At 40.9% G+C, this 14,985-nt stretch overlaps 1 protein-coding gene across 1 annotated transcript; it reads right to left on the bottom strand.

Moving 5' to 3' along the window:
• Window positions 1–4,767: 4,767 nt before the first annotated feature.
• On the bottom strand, window positions 4,768–14,234 carry dipk1c (divergent protein kinase domain 1C; the record flags this gene model as incomplete). The annotated part of the gene is given in 8 exon segments (XM_018663356.2): window positions 4,768–6,255; window positions 6,347–6,421; window positions 10,123–10,287; window positions 12,833–13,142; window positions 13,612–13,802; window positions 13,888–13,941; window positions 14,015–14,161; window positions 14,163–14,234. Coding segments are annotated over 8 exon segments (1,224 nt in total), but the record flags the coding sequence as incomplete, so codon positions are not given.
• Window positions 14,235–14,985: the final 751 nt, after the last annotated feature.

Genomic DNA, 14,985 nt, shown 5'->3' with positions numbered 1-14,985 from the left:
ACTGGAGCCATGAAAGTACAAGGTGCTGACTCTAGTAGTTCGATGTAGAAGATGTGCAGTTTGATAGATTTACTGACCATCGAGCAGCTGGACGTCAGACAGCTCCAACTCTGAATGTCTGTGGAGCTGTGGCCTCATCAGCCAAGAACATTTACAACAAGACAACGTCAGAATGACCTGGAGTCATATTTCTACCACCTGTCCCTGTCATCAACCCACAAACTCACAAACACCTCATGTAGAGTGGCTGGAATCAGTATATCACTATAATCATGTTACAGCTCAACAGGATGATCAGAGTTCCCCTAACTTCAGTTTATTTCAACCCAGACCACAATGTTTCCCTAAATCCCACCCAGTTATTCTTGTGTTGACTGAATAATGACGGTGTTTTTCTGCAGTGTAATCATGTGCTGACTGACATGGACAAACAGAATGTCTTGTTGTTTGATTCTGACGACTTGTTGATATCAGTTTATGTGTCGGCTGATCAGTAATAACAAATTAAAGATATATATTAGAGACAGCGAGCACTGAACAGTTGATTTATTTTCAGTGTCAAATGTCCTGCTCGCTCAGTGTCTCCTGTCTTGAAAGATTCAAACTCTAATCCAGTGTCAAAGTGTTTTTCAGTTGAAGACAAATAAACAGCTTTTCTGTTAAATGGGATACAGATTCTCTTAAAGGGTCAGTTCACCCAAACGTTCCAGTGTTATGTGTCCACACAGACAGTTTGGGATTATTTGTCCAGGTTTAAGACATCTGTCTCTCTCAGTGTATTCTCTCAGTGTTTCCTCCTCTGCTGTCAGTCTGTCCACTTTAACTTTTCTCTCTTGTGCAACTAAACTGAAGTGATTTAATGTTTATTGAAGAGTGGGCGTGACTCCCAGCAGAGTTTCTCTAGCAGGGATAATGAAGATCAGCTTCACTTGGCTCTCCCAGTGGCTGCTGGAAACATTAGATATCATGAAATTAGATGCAGATGACTTCTGCTGATTTCCAATCCAGGAAAACTTTGCTGATTGTTTTTAGGCCAAACTCGCTTCAAGGTTTTTTTTTGTTTCCACAGCAGTCAGATCCCATCTGTGGCTCCAGTTACTGGATGTAAAACGAGTGAATTTCCTACAGTAATAGATTGAAACGAAAAAAAAAAATTATTTTATTTTATAAAATTGTGCTATTTCGATTCAACACAGAGGCTGAATGAACCCTGCAGTTACCAACAAACCCAGGTCATTTGTCTCCACCATTGTACAATAAACACTGCACTTCTTTCATTTATCAGACGTCAACCAACATCATAAATCTCTAATGATCTCATCCTAAAGTGGAGTTAAGTAACCTGAAATATATTGAATTTCTTCTGGCAAACATGATGGATTCCAACTGTGACTGAACTTGTCTACCTCCTGCATGAAGGGGTGCAAGTTCGGACTGGAAAGAGGGGAAATCTCACAGACTAGATATCAGAGATTTTAATGACAATACTGCCACAAATAATCTGCTCATTTTGCTCCATAATTTAATTCCATCTGTACTTATTGCCTGTATAAATGTTGAGTACAGACTGAATCAGAACATGCTGATCAGCAGGTGTGTCTGTCTCTTACTGCTGATGTTAAATACTCTGACAGTGTGCTGAGCAACATGTTTAACCTCAGTGTTTTCTTTGGAAGATGAAAGAGTCTCAAACAGCTGATGATCTGTGACATCAGTTTAACAACACTGTTCCTGTTAAAGTGCTCGGAGCTGTCTCTGCTTCTGCACTGTAAGAAATGTCCGGTCTAAAGCCGTCCTTTAGCACACAAGAGTCTGGAAAAGTTCTATTGGCGTGCAAATTAAAAACAAACCCCGGGGTGGCAGCAGCATGTGGCTCCATGGTTGATTTGTGGATAAAATCAAAGCTGCAATCTGGATAAAGTGATTGTCGCCAGGGAAACTTTCTGAAACTGGAAACTGGATCCTAGATGGAACCTGTAACATGCAAACACCAAACCAGATATTCCTGGTCTGAACGCCTCGTTAGACAAAACTGACCCACGTCTGAAAATCCCTCCTCAAACAGAGCTGCTTCATGAAGTTAAATTTGATGAAAATGATACTAATGGGATCATCTGCTTCTGCTTTTCCTCTTTATTGAAACAAGGAAGTGGAGCTCTGGAAAAATAGTGTGAGGTAACTGTTGGAAAGCTGTTAAACTCAAATAACCAGAAATACGGTCTGAGGTTTTCTCAGTAAAATGCAGTGCTCGAGATCATCATCCTGGCAGGTCAGGGGTGTTTTCTATCTCAAGAAACCAGAGAGGAAAAAGATCTGATGAAGGGTTAAATATCTTCAACAGAGACTCGCCTTTCTCTGTTCTGCTCTCCAGTAAAATCTCCCCAGTGTTCACTTTTCAATCAGAATATTTTTTCTTCTTCTTTTTTTTGCAGTGTGTGTTGTTTTGGAAATGAAAACAGTGGAACGATGCCAGGCTGAACTCAACACAGTGCCAGAAGAGCTCTGGAAGATTTCCACGTAAATCTCTTCCATAAAACTGACTGTGGTGACACCAGTTTGTCTCTTGTTCTGTCTCTGTTTCTTTCTTACACGTCCAAGAAACTCAAATGAATGCACATCAGGGACACATCAGGACCTCATGCACATTTCTGCACCAGTGGTTCAGCAGTCTGAGCTGCATAAATAAAGTCAGTATCTTCCAATTTTATAGTCTTTTTAGTGTGAAATCGCTCTTTCGGGTGTGAGCTGTGTTTCCATGCAGAGCTGAGGTCTAAGTCCTCGTCACACAAAGAGGGAATTCCGAGCTAAAAAGATCGCCAACTCTGCCGTGTTTGTTTTCTTTTCCAGATGTTGTTGAACCTGCTGGTTGTCTGATGATCTGACTGCTCGACCTGTCAGACGTCTTTTCAGTGTCTTTCCATATTCACACATCTCAGATATAAACTTTGGTGAGTACAATGACTGAAAATCATTCAAATAAAACCTGAGTGACGTCCTGTTTCCCTCCTCTCCTGCTGTGTGAATAAGAGCTGCAGAGGAAGAGGACACAACATGATGAAGTTATTAAAAGAGCTCCAGTCAAAGCAAAAAACAAAAAAAAGAAATCTGCATTTCCCCTCAGGTTTTTTATGCAAATGAAAATTTTCTGAAAGCTCTGAGTTCACAGGTCTCCTCTGCTCATCGAGGGCTGGGTACATGGCAACAGAATAAGTAGAGCTTTCCAGATGTCCCTCTGGTTTCCCAGCTCCTCCTGAGGGACTCTGAGGTGTTCTGGGTCGACCCTGGGGTCTCCTCCCCCGTTGGATTTGCCTAGGAAAACCTCCAAATGATGGTAAGTTAAGATATTGTAATTGTAATCATGCAGAGTTTTTGTAGGCACATTAAAAAAACAGAGGATGGAAACATTCTTAAATACTTATGGAACTATCGTATCTTCCTTCTTTGCATCTCTGTACTACAATTTTAAAATAAGCGGATGTTAAGATTTTCAAGCTTCAAAAACAGACTCACATTGAAATTGTTCTCATATCTGTATTTTATAAATAGAAGCTTTAGTTTATATTTTGGATTCTTGAGTTGAATGGACGCTGTCTCTGACATGTGGTGTCTACCTCCAGTCTCCTGCTGCTTCTTCATCTCTCTTCTTCTGCAAAAACACAGAAACTCAATCTGCCTGGAGCTCGCAGCAGCAGGAGGAGGAGGAGGAGGAGGAGGAGGAGGAGGAGGAGGAGGAGGAGGTAATATAGATGCATATCGCTGCTGATGGAGGGAAAACCACAGAGCTGAAATCCTGCTGGGTTCTTCCCTGTGTTGAAATATTACAGTCTTGAGCTGAGTTGGTCTCCTGATATTTATGTCTGTCAAACTTTAAACTTTGCAATCATTTCTTTATTCCTGGTGAGACCATCCAGTAAAATATGCACAGTCATCAGTGGAGGCATTAAACACACAGGAGGAGAACAGACGAGGGGTGTTTGATTTGTCTAACCTCAGTAATGATGATGTGTTTTAGTTTGAGGCTCACTCACTCGCAGCACGTTAAGAAAACTAAACTACCAGCTGCTGTTTTGAGAAGCAGCTGGAGCAGATCAGGAACCTGATCCTGCAGAGACAGACACAGAGGACTGTTTATATATGAGAGACTTTACATTAAGAAGAAACCGTCAGAGTGCTGCAGCTGAACAAACCAGCGATCGCACACTGTAAATTCTTTATAAAATATCTGGACAATGTCAGAGTCCTTGTGTTTCATATTGAATAACCAAACATACCACACGTCCGCCAGCTCGCACATTTATTTTGGGGGTTTCTCTGGAATTTGAAGGCTGGGTGCAGGTGTAAACTAAATATCATGTTGGTTGTGAGTTGCTTGAATGTAATACCTCACTGCTGCACAGTTTTCATTCATTTCATTGTCTCAGCGAGATGAGAGCTTTCTCCTGCGTCGCCTAAAAGTGACCAGTGCTGGACGAAAAGGACACTTATCCTCTTCATTATCATCTCTAATGCACAAACCTGTCTCCACTGGACTGTGTCGACATGCAAGACCACAACTGCTTTTCATGCTGAAGGTGAGACAAGAGGAAATTGTCTGATTCTTATCAGAGACTGAGCAAGAAAGTGGTTTGACTGTATTAACACCAAGGTCACATGGTCTGTCCACAGCTGCGCTGATGTGTAATAAATGTTAAACATAGAGCAGACAAACTGTCGCACTGCTGCTAACATTTACTAGCATGATGATGTACGAACAAACACACACAAAACTCTAAACATGATAGATTTTATTATTCAGCTGAACCGTACGTATGAAAACAAACCTTACTACATTTGGTTTGTCAGTTTACAGAAGCCTGGCCCTGCTGAGGCCATTTAGTCGCAGCTACAGCACGTTAAAATCAAGATGACTCAGCGATGTCACAGAACCCGTGAGATCCAGTCCAACTGCAGACGTAAACACAAAAACTAATAAATTAAGAACGGCAGTTGGGGAAATGAACGATAAGATATAATGTGTTTGGTATGTTACGTGTTGACAGAGCCAGGCTAACTGTTTCCAGTCTTCATATGAGGTGCAATCAGGGATTAAGGGAGTGATGTATTGTTGACTTTGAAGGCGACGGCAGCCAAATTAAAATTTTGCTTGGTTTGCTTGTTATAGACGCAGTCTCTGAGCTATAAGAGCGTGCTTTATATCCAGTTGTCATCTAAATCTAAATGTTGAACTAGACCTTTAAAGCCACTGAAAGCATGGGAATGAAAACAGTTAAATTTAGCAGCTTCAGTCCGACAACATCAGTTATCAGATCGGTCTAAAATGACTAAATAATGGGTGAAAACCACTAAACTCACCAGTTTACTGTCAAACTTAAAAGCCTGACACATGACCATGGACTCCATTAGTCCTTACTGTAGCTATGAAACCAAAGTTTTACATCATTAATACATTTTCACTTCCTACATAGAGCCTTTTACAGCGTTTATACTTTATGTACACAGACGTTTTCTTACTACAGTCTCTCTTCAAACGAGAGAGAGTTTTTAAATCTCACTGAGACTAACTGGTTTAGTAAAGGAAGAAAAAATCAGAGAGGATCCATGTACACAGGATCCATAATATATCCCTCTGATGAGAAGACACTTAAGGCATTGCTGAGTTTGTCTCAGTTTCCAGTCCTGATGTGCAGGTCTCTCCACAGATAGTCGACACTGGGACACAACATTTAGTAAATTGTTCCCTGGTGTATGTCCAACAGTCTGTTGACTTTTCCTGGGGGGGGGGGGGGGGGGTTTATTCCCACTCAGACCTAAGAGTATTAGTGAGGTCCAGACCTCAGATCACCTGCTGGGTGAGAAGGTCTGGCTCACAGTTCACCCCAAAGGTGAGGTCAGAGGTCAGGACCACTTCAGTTCTTCCTTTCATTGGAACCAAATGTCCCAAATCAGGAGAAATAGAGTGTCAGTGTCTTTATTCCTGTATTAAGAGTAGAGAGTGCACTGGTATGTTTCTCCCTCTGCAGGTCCTTTAGCTTTCCTTTCAGCTCCTCAGAAGTTCAGTGCAGTGTGGACGTGGTCTTTCTCCTCCCACGCCCCTCCTCCTTCACCTGAAGCCCCTCCCTCGTGGAGGAGGCGGGTCAGGATCTTGAGGAGACGCTGATGGATGTCTCTTCTGCCTCCTCCTCCTCCGTCCTCCTCTGTTTCCTCCACACCTCCATCTGCTTCTGAACACTCCTGCACCACTCGCTGCAGCTCCACCTGCAACACACAGATCCATGAAGAAACTGTAATGAACCAAATGATGCAAATAATTAAACAGAGAAACAAAAATATTCTAAAAGCCTGGTACCTGCAGAGGGAGTCCTGCTTTGGCCCCGAGCAGAGTTGGAGAAAACCACGGCCTGAAAATCTTCTCACAAATCACCTGAAGAGGAGAGGGAAAAGAAAAGGAGCAAATGAAGAAGAAGAAAGAGGGGAAGAGTGGATAGGTAAGGAGAAGATAGAGTTGTGAGAAGAAAGAAAAAAATAAAGGATGAAGATGCAAAGTCAAAGGTGGAAAGAGGAGTGAAAGTAAAAAGCAGTTGAGAGGAGATGAAAGAAGTGGATAGAGGGAAGAAGAGATGAATGAAAACAGGAGAGTGAGGGGAGAAGAAAGAAAAGGAGGTGATGAAGGAGGAGAGAGAAGGAGAAAGAAGAGATGATGGGAAGGGAAAAGAGGAGAGAAATGAAAGTACGAAGAAGAGGAATGACGGTGAGAAGATGAATAAATGGAGGAGAGAGTGGATGAAAAGAAAGGAAGGAAAGAAGACAAAAGGAGGAAAAGGAAAGAACAGATGGAGTGGAGAGACGACAGGAAAGGAAATGATAGATGGAGGAAGGAGATGAAATAAAAGGAGACAAAGAAAATAGAACAAGAGGAAAGAAGAGAAGAGAAACTGATGAGTGATTGAAGAGGATCTGTTTTTATCTCCATTATGCAGATGACACCTCGCTTTTCATTATCAAACACACACACATCAGTCAGTACAACACACACACACACAAAGACAATGCCTCCTTTCTCTGAGGAGATGATTGACAGGTGGAGGGTCATCAGAGGTCGTGCTCAGGAGACACCTGTGGAGCCTCAGATGGACCAATAGGAGGCCAGCGTGTCATCACCGTGTCATCAACACCTCCTGTCCTCCTGTCTCCTCTGTCTGGTCCCGTCTTCACTCGTCTCCTCTTCTCTTTTCTTCCCCTTTGTTCTTCTGATCTTTTGTTCATTTTTTTCCATCTTCTCCTTTTACTGTTTTCTTCTCATCTTCTTCTCTGGTTTTCTGTCTTTTTTTTATTTTGTTCTGGTTTTATTCTCTTCTTTTTAACCTTTTCTTCTGTTCTTGATTTTGACTTTTTCCTCCTTTTTCTTTTTTTTTGTTGTTGCTCTTTTTCTCCTCATCTGCATTTTCTCAGTTCATCCTTTCATCCTTATTTTCTTTTTCTTTGTTTCTTCATCTTCTTTTCTTTCATTTTTATCGATTACATCTTCTCCTCCTGTACCACTTTTTTTTTTTTTGCATCCCATCCAGTCATCACCCACACAAAACTATTTTCCCTCCGTCTCATATTTACACATTCTCCTCTGATGAATGCAGGTATCTGGTGTCATATGACATGTGATACAGGAGCCGGCAGGGTGATGAGAGTCTGTCCCGGTGTTGTCATGGCGATGACGGCGGACGATGTCCGGCTCAGCTTCTGTGTCCCAGACATTTCCTTCGAGTCTGACGGGCCGATGCAAAACGGCAAGTGGTAATAATAATGATAATAATAATAATAATAATAATATAGTGATTCATTATATTTGTTTTAAAATGACACTGATTCAGCCAATAATGAATATAGTATTATTAATGGTATATTAATGTTAATAATTGTATTAATCCTAGTGCTGTAACAAAAATAAAATCACCCTGTGCATTTAACAGCTGTAATAATATAATGTAACACTGGAAAATGATAACAGCAAAATGTACTTTATGTTATTACAGTTACTTTCATTATTGTAATAATAATAATTTTATTTAAACATTTTCTGATGCAAAAAAAAAAATGTAATTTGCAATCAAACAGTCACATTTGACTTTTTCCCACAAAGATCAATGAGTTGTATATTTAAAAATATTTCAGTAAGATTTGTCCTGATGAAAAATTAAATTAGACAAAACACTTCTTTAATAATTAAAGAATTAAAATGACCTGCACTACATAAAGTTAACAGTTCATTTCAGCTAAATGAATGTGTCACAGGAGATCAATAAAAATTATTCACATTTATTTAGAGTTAAAGAATTTTTTACTAATTAAAATGAGGTTTTTATACTTTTTAATTTGTGCTGTTAAATGATGATATTATGTTTTATTGGTTAGTGAATGGTGACATATACTGAGGTCAAAAAGAATAAATAACAAACATAAAAATCATTATAAGCTGAACTTACTCTTTTATTTTATGACCTTAGTATTAAAGTAATAAAATTAACGTCCTGTTTGACTCACTGACATTTTTACAGCCTTCTGTTGGTTTAGAGAGAAAAAAAAAGATTACATTTATCTCTCTCTTTTTCCTCTGGATGTTTAAACCTGCAGAAAAACACATGTACAGAAACTTTTAAAGAATGTGAAATAAATAAATGAATTGAAATATATTTGAAAAATCTGCAGGTTTCCAATAAAAACAGAGTTAAAGCCACAACGTGTCAGCGGGTTCAGCCTCCTCTCCTCCGATCAGTAATTATCATTCCAGTCGTCGCTTTGCTGCACACACACGTATAATTAAATGTTGAGAAAGATGGATTACTGAGGAGAAACAGACAAGCCTATAATTTATCAACCGCCTTATTAGGAGCGAGACGGGCTACGGCGGAGGGAGTGTGTCGAGGCCTCAGTTTACAAGGAACGAACGTTCAGAGAAAAGCAGCGATCAGAGGTCAGAGAAGCTTTAAATATGACACAGACTAATTACTGATGCAGTGGATTACAGTTACAGGAGCTGAGGGAAAACACGAGGAGAGAAAATCTTTCTAAAGTGATCCAAGTTAGAATTTTGCAGCTTCTGATTTCATCTCAAAGTGGTTTACATGTTAATCAGTGATGTTTCATTATTATTATTATGTTTTATTTCATCGAACATCACCTTCTAATTTAATCAAACTCAGCTGTAAATAATGAAATAAAACAATAGCACACCAGGTGTGACATCTCTCTTGACTTCTCTTTGGCCACTAAACTCCAGTTTCCATATTAAACAAATGCATGTTTTAAAAGTTGAACATATATTTCAGATATTCTGGATTTAAAGAAATTACAGAAACAGAACATCACACAGGGAGTTTTGTTCTTAGCCAGAAAAATAACATGTTCAAATTTCTTGAGCGAATGTCACAGTGCTTCACTGCAAAAAGCAAAATAAGTAAGAAATCCAGGAAATATCTGCTTGTTTTGTTTTTTGTTTTATGTCAGAGCTTTTCACCTGTGTCAAGCTTTTTGGTCCTTAATTATCTTATAAGATATTATAACCTGTTATAATAATAATATAACTTGACATTTTATCACTAATATTCTGAGTAGTTTAATAATAATAATAATTCATTTTATTTATAAAGCAAATCTCAAAGTGCCATACAAAAACAGATTTAAAAAACAGACCATTTTAAATGCTTTAAACTAGAATTACCAGAATTATAAAGCCGCTGCAAAAAACTCCACCAAGAAACAAGAAAAAAACATCATTTAAAATAAGTAAAATTATTTGCCAACAGAACAGGAAAATTCCTCTTTCCAAGATCATAAGAAAAAAAACATTTAAAATAATATTTCTCCAGTTTTATCGCTTTTCTCTTGTTTAGGTTTTTTTTGTTCTTTTGTTTTTGTTTGCAGTGTTCACAATGAAAGACTAAAACAACAAATAAAATACAGAAGAGTGAAAGATAAAATAAAACTTTATGTTGGAGTGTGACTTTGAACAAAACTGCATTAAGTAAAATTACCATTTACAGGTAATAGTCCATGATGCATTATTTTTAGTGAGCTCATTTCACCACTTTAATTCTGTTGGAAAGTTAAATCTGTGTGTCTCTGTCTTACCTGCAGGTTGCTGTTCCTGCGTCGGGGGCTGCACCTGCGTTTGTTGAGGTTACACCTGGACGAACAGTCGAAGAAGTTACAGTCGTCATCACTGCTGCAGTTCTGGTCCAGGATGTCCCTCATCTTCGGCTCGAAGAACGCCATGTCCACATCGATGGCTACAACCTGCGGGAAACACATGCTCCATTAATTCTAATTACTGAAAATGTGTATAAATATTCAGGTGGCACAGTCCACACTCCACTGAGCTACACTCAGTGTTAGTATCCTTATAAATCAGACGTTTTTCCAGAGCATCAAGTCGGAATGAAATTACCCACTGAAGTGTAGAGTTTAAGGTGTTTTGTCAGACATCCAGTAAGTTTTATCAGTTCAGCTGAGTGATGGGGAGTTTATGAGCACAACGCTGCCAAACTGGCAGCAAGAATTAAGAAGACAAGACTTTAAGAGTCCAGGCTTTGATATCAGGTGTAAGCAGAGCCAACAGTAACATATGTGTATTTAAAATGTGTGTCTTGTTTTTAGTGGCTGCTGTTGAAGTGAATCGAATGTGGTTTACTGGGACCTGAAGCCAACCTGCCAACAGGTGAGACCTCAGCCTCAGGCTCATTTTTGTCTCTGTTGTGTCTCTGCTGCTGTGTTTTCTTACACTGCGTGTCTCCATCTCGGACTCAAACCAACACTTTCTAATTTCCCTGTCGGAAGATGTTTGAGTCCAAATCACAAAAGACTGAAGAGTCAAAGTTGAGTCCTGGACTTGAGCATTAGCTGGTTTCATTTCTTTAAAAAATGAGCTGCTCACTCTAGTTTTTCATCAAGCAAATAATAGAAAGAAATAACATTTGTTTGGGACTATTTTCAGTGGCGGATTAATACTCTCTGATGTGAGGCTGTGATACACACAGTACCTGTTAGTAGGTTTGTTAACAAGGAGAAAAATACAGAATATCACCAAACCTGTGCTTATAAATCTAAAATACAATGATTCATTACAACTGCAGTGGAAGCTGTTGTTCCTGATTTTTACTTTTAGAGAGGACGAGAAGCCTTTAAGTCTAATCCTCCTGTTTAATGTGTCTATAAAATACCTGCATGAAATAAACATGAGCGCTGTGCAGAAGCTGCTGCAGAAGAACCTCCCTCTGTTTTCATGGTAAACATTCTGGGAGTTCTTGTTTTATATGCAACATTTACAGTGTTGGCGTTATAAACAGTGAGTTGTTAAATCTGTTCCCCGTCAGCACTTTTATTGGAAAAACACTAATCCTGCTCATACTACCAGATCAGTAATGAGCCACATCTGGACCTGGATTTATTTGTCTTTTCTTTTCTATTAACAGCTTTTTTCCCAGTAATCATCATCCAGACGTGTGAAAGATAAAATAGTTTCAGTTGTGATTGTTGTCGTTGGCCGGAGCCCAGCACAGACCTGACACACAAAGTGTTGGATTAATGAGAGCATGGCTCAGTCTGCTGCATAAACCCTGAAACCATCTGATAACGATGGGAAAAGACCTTTGCTTTACTTTCTCAGTGCTGCTCTGCCCACGATGCATCAACACTTATTTAACTGAAGGAAAACACAGAAGAATGCACGGCCATTTTTATTTGTCAGGCTCCTTAGATTTATTTTAAGAGCTAAATTAAGCTTCAACTTTTTGTTTTCATTTTGCAGATGAATAATAAAGGATGAATGAATCAGTTTTAGAAGTTTGATTACAAAGTGATTAATAGTGGCTTTCTGATAACAATGTTTGGCTGCACCTCAGAGGAAACTGTTTTAATCACCAGCTCTTCAGTCTTTTTAAACAAACATCCAGTTGTAGTGAAGTCCTTTCAAAACCTACACCAGCTGCTTTGTTCTCAGTCCCAACCACAAAGATTAAAGATTAACAACAAACATTTCTTCATCATCTGAAGAAGCAGAGTGACGGTGTCATCGGCTGGAGATTAGGAGTTAGATACAATAACTGTCTGTGTTACTGTGTGGTACTTTTACTCCAGTAAAGTATCTGATTACTTCTTCCACCACTGAAAGTCTCACAGTAACACAGACACACTAACAGATGGAGGCAGTGGTATTCCAGCAGCTCCTGGTTAAATCCCTGTTTTTCTCTATGGAGTCTGGTAGAGATATATAGAGATGTTTCTGGTTAAACTAAAGGATCTTCCTCTTTGATAAAAAGCTCTGTCTCTGTAGGAATCCTCTCATCATGTTGTCAGACTCTGAGAAGAACAATCTGAGTCTGTCAGAGACAAAACAAGAACTTTAGAGGACGGACTCTAACGTGGAAAATAAGGTTAAAAAACAGAAGTTTAAGGTGAAGGGTTCTTCCTGAACTGCAAAGCTACTAACAATACTTAGGTTGTTTTGAAAGGTAAACAAAGATGTGTGTGTGTGTGTGTGTGTGTTGGCAGCAGATGCAGAGTGACCTTCTCCCTCCCAGCAGCAGGGTCACATCTTCTACTTTCAGCTGACAAAACATCTCTTCAAGAAAAACCTCACGTATTCCACCGTCCACTCTGTGATTTTCATCTCTACTCTCTCTGATAGCTTTTTAAAAAAGCCTTTTATCTCTTCTCTGCCAGCGCTCTCTGCTCTTTGCTTTTATCCTCTTTATGTTCATTAGATTCTCAGGAAGCATTAAGGCCACTCAGGCTCACTTGGTGCTTTTCATTGTGAGCTGTGGAGATGTAGATGAAAACTCACCGTCAGGTCCTTTCTGATGGCGAAGTTCTCCGGTTTGATGTCGCACAGGTGCAGCTTGTGGGTGAAGTCGTTGTCAAAGTGCCACACCATGTCCAGGAAGCTCAGCGCGATGCGGTGCACCATCTCCCTGGTGGTCCACCTCCCGCGGGCTCCGTCTCGGTCCTGACCCTGCAACCCCGAGACAGCCACCTCCTCCAGGGAGAAGATGTTCTGGTCCCAGGCGTGTCCCGCAGACAGGTACTCCACGGCGTAGAAATGACCGCAGGAGCCCAACACCTTGGCCACGTGGGTACTGAGATCCTGCAGGACTCTGGAGAACAGAGGTAGGAACAAATAAATATATGTCTTTGTGTATATGCCTTGTTCCTGGACTCCATTTGTCAGTGCAGCTCTGTCTGCAGCCTCCAGCAGCAGCACAGCTCAGCTCGCCTCACCACTCTGTGGAGGTTTGGCCTCCAGCCTCATGGTGTCTGAGCATCTGTGCCCTCCACCTGAAGACAAACCTTTACTCTCATCCTCTCTGATCCACAAAAACTTGAGGATAAGACTTCAGGTTACATTTTTGGAAGGAGATGCAGGGAAAATGGTTCTATGGCTGTTAATATTCAAGGTCTCCAGAGGATGAATCCTAATTATTTTGATGACACCCTCAAGTTTGTATCTCAAGGCCAAAATATCCACATTTTAATGAGCCAATATATTTTCATTTCTGTAAATGTACTCCTCAGGATTTCAGGATATTTCAGGAGTAGTTATTCCCTGTCTGACTCTTGTCGTACCTGAGGAAGGTGTACTCCTCCTGCTGCAGCAGGGACCAGAGGGAGGCCAGCTCTGCTCTGGAGTAACCTTTGTCTCTGTTTTTCAGTTTCTTTCCCCAAAGTTTGGCCAGAGAGCTGTTACTTCCTCCTCCTCCTCCTCCTCCTCCTTCCTCGTCCTCGTTCTCCTCAGCCAGCCCCAGAGAGTTTCGTACCTGAGATCAGAGGGAAATGAATCTGCCGCTGTAAACTCTGATACACAGAACAGGTGTGATTTTGCTATGTGCTGATCTGACTTACTTCCAGAGTGGCGTAGAAAACCACATCGACAGGAGAGAGCTCCTCTGCTGTGTCCTGTTGACCACAGATTACTGTAAATACTTCTGTACTGTTTACTCTGATTTGGATAAAAAGTAAAAGGCGTCACCTGGTAGTCCAGTATTCCCAGCGGCTCGTAGGAGGAGAAGTTCTCCAGTTTGGACTTGAGGATGATGGGGTTTCCTCTCCAGCGCGCCTCGATCACCTTCTTCCCGTTCTCGTAGTAGAGGCAGCGCTTGTACTCGACCAGGCCCGTGCACGCACAGGTCCTCGCACATGTCCCCCGTCACCGAGCCCTCGCCGAACTCCAGACACTGAGCAGAGGTGAGAGGTCGTTAAAACAGAGGACACTGTTACTCAGTCTGTGTGGGTGGAGGCTGTTGGACTTTTTACATCAGAAATTTTGTGTGAACTGAACCTGCTTCACTCAGGTGTCAGGTGTTTGCAGAGTTCTGCTGGAAGCTGAAGTGAAAACTGATGTTGTGGTGAGTTAACACCCAGCCACACACACATACACAGGTTTTTACCAAGTCTTGTTTCTGCTCTGGCTGATCCTTCATAAGGTCACTTCTCTCTATAAACAGATTAGTTGGTATCCTTGGTATCATTTATCCTTCTCTCTCCGCCTTCTTCCGTCTGTTTTTCTTTCTCTTTACCTGAGAAAGCGGCACCGAGCCTGAGCCCTGCGTTCTGTCTCAACAGCTCAGTGTCCAGGGCTGTGAGGGACGAGGTGCAGGATTAACCTGGTTCTGGTCGAGGATTACCCCGCTAATCCTCGCTCTGCCCACATTCCAACACAAACATCAGTCAGTGAGGAGCTCAGAGACTAAACACACACACACACACAACACACACCTGCTGGACGGTCACTGTCAGTTTATACCAGCAGAAAGAAAAAAGAACGTGTAGAGATACAGAAAAGGAAACTCAGTTTTAAAAGGATTGAAATCACTGATCTCCACAGTTACTCTACATAAAGACAGGCAGACAGACAGACAGACAGGCAGACAGGAGACAGGCAGACAGACAGACAGGCAGACAGCAGGCAGGCAGACAGACAGACAGACAGACAGACAGACA

The sequence above is a fragment of the Lates calcarifer genome, unplaced genomic scaffold (genome assembly GCF_001640805.2).
Source record: "Lates calcarifer isolate ASB-BC8 unplaced genomic scaffold, TLL_Latcal_v3 _unitig_5616_quiver_586, whole genome shotgun sequence".
Taxonomy (NCBI): domain Eukaryota; kingdom Metazoa; phylum Chordata; class Actinopteri; family Centropomidae; genus Lates; species Lates calcarifer.
Note: the sequence above shows the minus strand (reverse complement) of the source record. Positions and strands in the feature narration are given on the sequence as shown.